Source organism: Pundamilia nyererei, unplaced genomic scaffold (assembly GCF_000239375.1).
Source record: "Pundamilia nyererei isolate P.nyererei 1_Seehausen unplaced genomic scaffold, PunNye1.0 scaffold00004, whole genome shotgun sequence".
Lineage (NCBI taxonomy): Eukaryota > Metazoa > Chordata > Actinopteri > Cichliformes > Cichlidae > Pundamilia > Pundamilia nyererei.
This window is the reverse complement of record NW_005187405.1, coordinates 4,852,188-4,860,914: the sequence shown is the minus strand read 5'-3', so window position 1 is coordinate 4,860,914 and position 8,727 is coordinate 4,852,188. Positions and strand designations below refer to the sequence as shown.

Genomic DNA, 8,727 nt, shown 5'->3' with positions numbered 1-8,727 from the left:
GCTGATGCTATCAAACTTGATAAAAAATAGTCTCCAGTGCAACTCCATCAAATTGGATGTGACAGAAATGAAGTACAAACAATAGCTGCTTTCGTTTAAGTAGTATTAGGCGTGCTCAGCAACAGCCTGTTCCCTGTATAGGAACCTTCAGACAGGAAGTGGTGAAGGTAGAAATATCTCTCAACTGGAAAAGTTTTATTGATTGGAAGATTGACTGGAATATTATGAATTAATTTACTTTTATGAGGAATATTGAAGGGAAACCTGTTAAAGAGGAAAGCCCAGAATAACATCTCCATCTACTGGTGAAGGATGTATATTTCTGTCAAAGTTCCACCTTATTCATGCTGCTGTTCATGTTGATGGTGGTGTGTGTGCGTTTGTTAAATGTTATTTTGCTTGTTTGTTTATAGGCCTATCTGCGGATATGTGTGCATAAGTGTGCGTGTGTGTGTGTGTGTTTGCATTTATGTATTTTCCTACTACTCTGTGTGAAAATATAAATAACTACCTTGGCGGTGTGTGCAGTGTAATCTGCTCCCAACAGGCTGGATTCCCACTGTGAGAAAGACAGTATATTGTTCCTGCAGCACTACAGATAACAACTCATTAGCATACTGAATCATTTGGCAGCAAGAGCCACTCTGCCACCCATCTGCACTGAGCTGATAAACACACACACACACACACCAGCTCTCTCTCTCACACACACACACACACAGATCCATGCAGTGGGCATACGCATACACACAACGCTGCTCTCACAAACACACACACACCCGCAACAATCTTCCTCTCATTCGCTCTCTTTCAATCCCTGTACACTCCCTGTATCCCTCTCATTTGTGAGTCTGTGTCTTTTTGGAGAGTTAGGAAGCAGGTAAATGTTTGGCAGGCACTAACCCAGAGAACCCCTCCGCAGAGTCCCAGCACAGCCAGAGCACAGCACGGGAGAGGTCTCCAAACACCTGGATGTCTCTGATGCTCTCTGGAAGCAATTATAGCTTTCAGAAATGTCTAAGTGCTGATTCTGTTGTAGCAGTGGTGGCACAGTCCTCTGTGAAAACTTATGGGATATAGGGAAGAATCCTTGAAAAAAAAGTGCTTAAGCTACACCTACAAAGCTAATTTTTTTTATTAATGAACACAGGCTGGGGAGCATAACTTCAATAAGTAAAGAATTTATGGGCGGTGGAGTCTTGATCAGTGTGGCTGTTTCACAGTGTGTACAGACACAGCAGCAGACAAACGAATGCAGTGGAGGTTGTCAAAACCACTTTCACAATGGCAGGATATCCTGAAGGTCACCGAGCCATGTTAACCTCCACAGGAAGTTGTCACTTGGTGGGAGGAAGAGAGGATTCCAGCATTCATTGGAGGAGTTTCTCTGAGGAGGGCTGGCTTTAGCTATAAACCAAGCAGATATGGTGGGAAACAGCTGCGAGGAATGTCATTATAGGAATTAATCACTGAGATTATGCAACTCTTAAATATGGTGTAAAATTTGGAAAATATTTCACATAGTATGAGAAGGGCCACAAGACTACCGTATGAACTCAGCTGACTTGAAATGCACTGCAGTCGACCCACAGCGTGTTTGAGTGAGATCAAATATACAAGACTTTCCCTCTGTTTGTTTTATTCATTTTTTTAATATAAAATTCATCAATTTAACATTGGATATATTTATAGATACAGCTATAATACAACAAATATGTCATTACCAAACGTACAATGTCCCTTTACTGCAATTCATAAAATACCATAGTTACCAAAGGTACCAATATAGGCTACTAGGTCCTGCTGAAAAAGCAACAACAGTGAGCAATACATAAGTGTCTTTGTCAGAAAACTGCTGGTGTTCTTATGATATTAACACTGTGTGGTGATGGTGTGCGTGTGTCTGTTTGCACGTGTGTGCGATCCAGATATTAGTCACGTTGCGGGGCCCTAAATCTGTTTATACACTCAGATTATTGGCATTTCCTTTCCTTAAGAGAACAAAAGGCACATCTCCATTAAGTGCATCATTAACTTCTAAAATGAAGACAAGTTTCAAAGGAGAGTCAGGGTTAAGGTTGGAGAAGCTGGAACTGCTGTTAAGGTTAGAATCGGCTTCCCGGATGGCTGTCACGATCTGAGACCGCTTCAGTATACGACTGCTGTGCTTAGAAGAATTTGCAATATCATTAGTTTTGCAAGATGTTTAAATTTGACATGACGATAATAGTAATGTCATATTAATTCATCTTTAATTCTGATTATTGTGTTTTTGTTTCCTTTTTCTTCAATGAATTGCACTCAAAATACTAGCGGAGAGAATCTGAAACCACACCTGTACAAAAGTGTACAAAATAAGAACAATTACATAAAGCAGTATCGTATGCGTATCAACAGTAAGCTATCAGTGGTCAACACCAAGATGTGGTGACACAGCCCGTCTCCGGGAAATCAGTGTAAGTCATTTTCATATACTCTTAAGTCATAGATGTGCAACTTTGTGCGTGTGTGTGTGCGCGCGTGTGTTTTAATGTGTCGTCTGTACATGTAAGTGTAGAATATGGCAATGAAGGGATTTATTTGTGTACCTTACTAAACTACAACTGATTTACAGTTAAAAAAAAAAAACCCAAACAAACAAAGCAAAACACTGCAACATTCATATAAAAAAGGACTGCATGAGTCATGTCGTGATTTCATTTGACCCACACTTTGTACACTGCATGTCTTGTACCTCCACAGCAATTTCAAATAGATATATTCATTCCAGGCAGTGTGATTGTTTTCTGCTGTCTGCTGACACATTTGGTGACATTTTCTCATCACCAAAGTGTAACAGAAGTCAATTGTACCACAATTGATGTACTTATACGTTCAGTCGCTTGCTTTACTTCTTTTTTCTTTCCTTTTTTTTTTAGTTCATCTAATTTCTCCTCCTTCTTGTCATCCTGTCTCCTAAAAGACAATTTTGCTAGTAAACCCACTGACAAACACACTATGGTACATCTTAATCCACATGACTTGAATTTGAGTCACTATTATTACATTGTGCAGTGGAAATATATATGCTATTTACAATGCATACGAATCGCATGGGTACAATTAGGCTCCACTCAGTGTTTTTATGGCCTCAGAGTGAGGCAAATTTTCCTTTGTCTTTAAATTAAAACACTGAACTTGTCGAGGATAAATCTCCTGGTGTGCTTGTTACTTTCGGCGCCGTGCAAGCAAGGTGGATCAATTCCAGTGGCATCATATTGTAATTAATAGTGTCATCAGTGAAACATTGATCCTCTGAATAAAACGCTTGTCGTTTGAGTGACGATTGCCTGATTATTATTAGTTTTTGTTTCTTTGCTCTTTCTTTCATATATTGGGGTGTTTTCTATTGTGTAAGGATATCCAGTCTTTGGCGCTTTCAAAGCACTGAAATCCGCAGGTCTATCAAAGACATGAGACATGCAGAATTTACAAGTCTTAAATTCATCAAACTGTTCAGCGTGGAGACGAGAACACGCTCGTCGTCCATTTTGGACAGCACTATCTCAATATGCGGAGCTTAATTCTCCTTTCTACACTGATGACTCAAAAATTACAGGGTCTGAGTGTGTCCGCCTCTTTTTTCTTTTTTTAGTTCCTCCATTTCACTCTCAGGTGCTGTGTTGTTGTTTGTTGGCGTCAGCATCATCGGCGACTGGAGTTATCTAACGGGCGTCCATTGCGCCTCAGATCCCTAGTAGCTAGATGAAGTGGGGGTCCGCGAGATGTTGCTAGCGTCCTTGGAGCTGGAGGCGAGTCCTGGTCCTCCATGAAGCTTTCAGGACTGCCTTCAGCATCGCCATCAGGTAGGCTTCCGCAGCTGGAGCCTGGCGACATTGTCTCCAAAAGATCATCCCTGGCTAAGCCCACTACTGTGTCCTGGCGCGGTTCACCCTGAGGGCCCCCCTCGTGGGCGGCAACCCCAACCAACAGCCCTGTGTCCCCATCAGTTGTGCTGCCAACATTCCTCCCACCATCCTGATCCTCGAGGAGGTTGGAGAGGAAACTGATGTACTTCATAGCGAGCCGCAGTATCTCGTTTTTACTCAGCTTCTTGTCGGGAGGGTGGGTGGGAATGAGTTTACGAAGCTCTGCAAATGCCCCATTTACATTCTGCTGCCGCCAACGTTCACGACTGTTTGTGAAGATGCGACGTACAATCTTTGGCTGGCCAGCTAGCAGAATGGAAAGAAGGAGAAAAAGACAAGAAAAGGGGAGAGTAAGGAGACAAGGCACCAACACATTTGCAAAAAACCCAATGAAATGCAGAGCTGAAGCAGAAAATATGGTTTGTAAAACAATAAATCAACAGAAGCGCAAAAGTAAGAGTGGGAGAAGAAGCAGCAGGAGATGCACAACATTTATTTGCGAGAAAGTACAGGATGAAAATAACAAACTTCAACAAATTCTAAAGCAGTAACTTTTAAAATTGTCCTCCGTATATGGCCACAGATTTTTTCTAGCTGATGGATCAGATGTGTGCCATATGTGATACAAGTGAAATGGTTGGTGTGGCATGCCAATCTCCTTAAAGGTTGTCAGGGAGCATGTGTGCTCCCTATTTGACATTCTAAATATTTTTTATTTAGTTAGTCATAGTAAAATGCTTCACTGCAGGTAGTCACATCCTCTCACCCTTCAACAATGGTGTCTTCTAAGCTATTGTTGCCCTTGGAACACACCCAGTCTATCTTAATCCTTCAGCCCACTCTGCAGTAAAACCTTGGCATGGAGGCAGGAGCACCCCCATCCTCCACCCCTGTACATGGCAGTGAGTGGGCAGCAGTGGAAAGGATGTTTCAAATGAAATAAACCCCAAATCCGCCTGAAAAGGGTTTACTTTAATGGCATGCAGGTACATGTATTTGACATTCAGATTAGCATTTATTTAGCCCCGTGAATTATGATGCATTTATTCTTCATGGGTGAAGCCCTTTCTGAATTTTCCTTTGGCAAGGCATCTTCTGCGAGACTCAGATTAGGTACGGTATAGCTCCATGTCAGTGAATGAATGACAATGGTGATGGAGAAGGGACGTTTCGGGGGGGGGGGACTAAACTGGCAGAAGGAGGACACGGCAGAAGTGCATCTTACCATACTTATAAAGATCTAAAATGCGCCTACCCTCGTCGAGTTCAACCTCATAAGGCGCCGGGCGGCGCTTTACCCTGTTGCTGGGGTACATGCTGTACTGCTCCGACTCTCCTCCGAGACTATGTCAACAGAAAGGAGACAAAAGGTGCACAGGTATATTAGGTCACATGAATTCCACTGTACACAGTTTCCTTCATTGCTTCTAAAAGATCTTAATGCTCTCCACTCATTGCAGCAGGACACACACACACACAAACACACACACATCTGTCACATATGCACATGCTCAATAATGTAAACATAACATAACCTCAGTAATACAAAAAGCATCTTGTCCCCTATCCTTTTACAGAAAGGCATAATTGTGTCTAATAACCATCAAACTTTCTATGTGCATTCATGAAACTGTATGTTTTTTGTTTTGATTCCCCCCCCCCCCCCTTCCTTCAGCCTTTACCTGTTGATGGCGGCGAGAGGCTGTGCCAGGTTGTAGAGCATCGCCCGCGCTGGGACAGGGAACGCGTTTGGGCTCAGTTGGACCATTCGAGCGTCGTCTCGTTGCGGCGGCGGCAGCGGCAGCGGTGGAGGTCTGCGAAGTTCCGTGATCGGCACCAAATGGCTCTCAGTCCTCTGTTGCACCGCTTTTATAGCGTCCCTCCTGGAGAGCTCGATCACCGGCACTTCCCTTTTCAGGTCAAGGGCGTTGTGAGAGGCAGTTTCCTTGGCAACGCCGTTGATGATGATGCTGATGCTGGTCCCGTTGTTCGAGTTCTGCAGAGGAACGTCATCCGTCTCCTCAACCCCCTTGAAGCTCCCTCCCCTCTCCTCCTCCTCATCCTCCTCCTCTTCTTCCTCCTCCCCCTCCTCTCTCCTCGGCTCCCCGTCCTCCTTGCATCCGTTCTGTCTGGAGATGATGGCGGAGTCCTCCTGTTTATTAGGACCGGACCCTGCATCGGGACTTTCGGGACAAAGCTCCTGTTGCCGCTTTTCCATCATTTTTATGCCGTCACCACTCGCTAGAGTCCACTACGTCCTAAATGAGATTTCCCTCGATTAATCCATAGTTCAGTGCATCGTTTGTGGCAAAATGTCAGATATAACCACGCATTTGCTGTCCACGCAAGCCTAAAGAAAATTAACAATAAAACATCATCACCGAGCTATTATCCTGGCTCGTATCCTTATTCAAAGTACTGTTCTTAAACTGTAAATGATATGAATACTGTAAAGCTTAAATTAACAAATTGAATTAGCAATTAGATGACCCCCCCCCCCCCCCTCAGGTGACACATTTTATTCGACATTTTTCAAACTGAATAAGAAAAGGCCAAAGATTTTCCTGTGATATTGTTCCATGACAAAGAAATAACTCGGCACTCTATGACCATCACATTCAAACATCTCGCAGTTTTCCAGGATCAAACCATTATTTCTCAAACTATCCAAGGTGAGTGTGTTTTCAAGCTAAATAGAAACACGATGAATTCTTTTCAGGGCTCACTGGATTTTATTTTGTTTGAAATTTCCACGGTTGATTATTTTGTCACCATTTAATTTACAGCTGCAGGTGTAACCCGTTATTGTATTTATTTTATTAGGAATCTTGTCTGCTCCTGTTTGTTTTATTGCTATTACGAAGCTCTTATCAAACGCTTGCATGGCCTTCACTGCTACAGTTAAGGCGTTACGCCTATATCTTACAGGGACGTTAGATGTCCGCGTTAATTATAAGATCGGATATTAGAAGCATCATTTTCGCTACTGTTAAATGTAAAACTATCGTGGAGGAAAGCTGTGGATGCGAGGACTAAAAGGAAGGTTGATAATGACCACTATTCGTCGAAGTTAAAAAAATAAGAAAAATAAAAATCCACCTTTCTGCTTTTCCTTCCTCCCCTTGCAAATGAAAAATAATAGTCCAAAAAATGCTCGAACGGGATCGTTTTCACGCGCAAAGAATTAATAGCAGGTTGTCTAATTTTTTTTTTTGTTTTATCGAGGGTAAGGCCATATTAGTGCTGGTGTTAACACCGAACATCAGGAGTTTCCCACAATGACCAGTTTCAGGTGTTTCAGACGTAACTCATTTGATAAATTTCCTGGAAATGTTTTTCCTTTTAAACGAACGGCAGACGGAGAATTAAAAAAAGAAAACGCACCATAATTTCTGGGAATTCTCCAGCAGGCCTCGCATCCGTTATTTCATGCCGTAGACTCCAACCATCCGATCGGACAATAGCAGAAAATATAGGCTAAAAATGTCGCTCATTACAGCAATAAAACCAAGACGAACGCGCTCAAATTACCGCGTACAGAGCGAAAAATGCGCTGGTTTAAATGAAGAGATGTGTTTTTGGGGGGACTTACCGTTCCAGCCGTGTTGTTGATGTTACTGTGTAAGTGGAGCCATTTTGTGAGTGGGTCATCCATGTCTGAGGTTTTTCTTTTTTTTCTCTCTCTACCAGTTGTGGAGTAGTGTGTGTATGTGTGTGCGTGTGCATATGTGTGTATGCGTATGTGTGTAGCTGAGTTATTCCTCGCCGCATCCAGTGCGCTCCCTCAGTATGGGGAGCGGAACACAGGCCGCAATGTGGCCGAGTGAGATAAGCGCACGGCAGCGGCCTCTTCATTCCCGATAAGCCCCTAAACCCATTATTTATGAAATGATTCATTATTATTTGGCTGTCGTGGGCTATATAGTCTTGTGGAGGGCAAAGCATTTAAAAAAAAAAAAAGCAAACAGGCACATCGCAACGGCCTGTATCAACGTGAGGTGGTGTAGTGTAGCCTGAGCTACAGTTGAGGTGTTTTAATTTTTATTTTTTATTTTTTTACGCAATAAACAAAAGCTCAGGTTAAGCTTTTGACCTATTTATATTTTCAACAAAGGTTTTTTTTCCGCTAAGCTCATTTATCCTGCAATAAGATAACTGATAATAACAGAGGGCCCTCTACCTTTTTTCTTTTTGTATTATTTATGTTATTTTATTTTTTTGTTCAGTTTATTCTGCCCATTAATCCATATCCATTTCTGGCCCCGAGGATGAATGCGCCACTGATACAATGGGCTGGTAAAAATGAGGTGGTCTAATCATTTTTGACACTATTAATTGAATGTGACACTATTTCTTTATCGATAAACACGTTCATAATAAAATGTGCTTTGTGTGTGTGTGTGTGTGTGTGTGTGTGTGTGTGTGTGTGTGTGTGTGTGTGTGTGTGTGTGTGTGTGTGCCATTGGAAATGTTGGGGATGGGGCCGGCGGTTCCCCCGGGTCCGTGGGGAGTCGTGGCTCGGGGAGATAAAAGCGGATCGGCTTCTGGTCACATCAGATAAACGAGCAGAGCATCAACGGTGACATGCTATCAGAGTACATTCAGTAGAGCATAAATGGTGGCAGGTACATCCTAATAACGGATTTTTAACACATTTCAAAACACTTTGCGAAAGTAGAAAATAAGCGCATTTAACCAAATGAGCAGGATGATTGAAGCTGTAGATAGATAGATAGATAGATAGATAGATAGATAGATAGATAGATAGATAGATAGATAGATAGATAGATAGATAGATAGATAGATAGATAGATAGATA

At 42.4% G+C, this 8,727-nt stretch overlaps 1 protein-coding gene across 2 annotated transcripts; it reads right to left on the bottom strand.

Annotated features, from left to right (window-relative positions):
- Window positions 1-1,649: 1,649 nt before the first annotated feature.
- On the bottom strand, window positions 1,650-8,274 carry tal1 (T-cell acute lymphocytic leukemia 1). 2 transcript variants are annotated; one of them, XM_005721289.1, is made up of 4 exons: window positions 7,501-8,274; window positions 5,591-6,166; window positions 5,134-5,252; window positions 1,650-4,214 (listed from the first exon to the last, which is right to left on the bottom strand). In XM_005721289.1, exons 2-4 carry the CDS (start codon window positions 6,127-6,129, stop codon window positions 3,685-3,687), a joined length of 1,188 nt encoding a protein of 395 aa, XP_005721346.1. In that variant the 5' UTR covers window positions 6,130-6,166; window positions 7,501-8,274; the 3' UTR covers window positions 1,650-3,684. The 2 variants fall into 2 exon arrangements, with proteins under 2 accessions (XP_005721346.1, XP_005721347.1); XM_005721290.1 differs by having other exon boundaries at window positions 5,164-5,252.
- Window positions 8,275-8,727: the final 453 nt, after the last annotated feature.

Excerpts from the sequence above, each read along its gene's own strand:
- tal1 (XM_005721289.1), bottom strand. The coding sequence starts at position 6,129 with ATGATGGAAAAGCGGCAACAGGAGCTTTGTCCCGAAAGTCCCGATGCA. Across the intron at positions 5,253-5,590 it reads CCTCTCGCCGCCATCAACAG|TCTCGGAGGAGAGTCGGAGC; the intron begins GTAAAGGCTGAA and ends CTGTTGACATAG. Across the intron at positions 4,215-5,133 it reads TTTAGATCTTTATAAGTATG|CTGGCCAGCCAAAGATTGTA; the intron begins GTAAGATGCACT and ends CCATTCTGCTAG.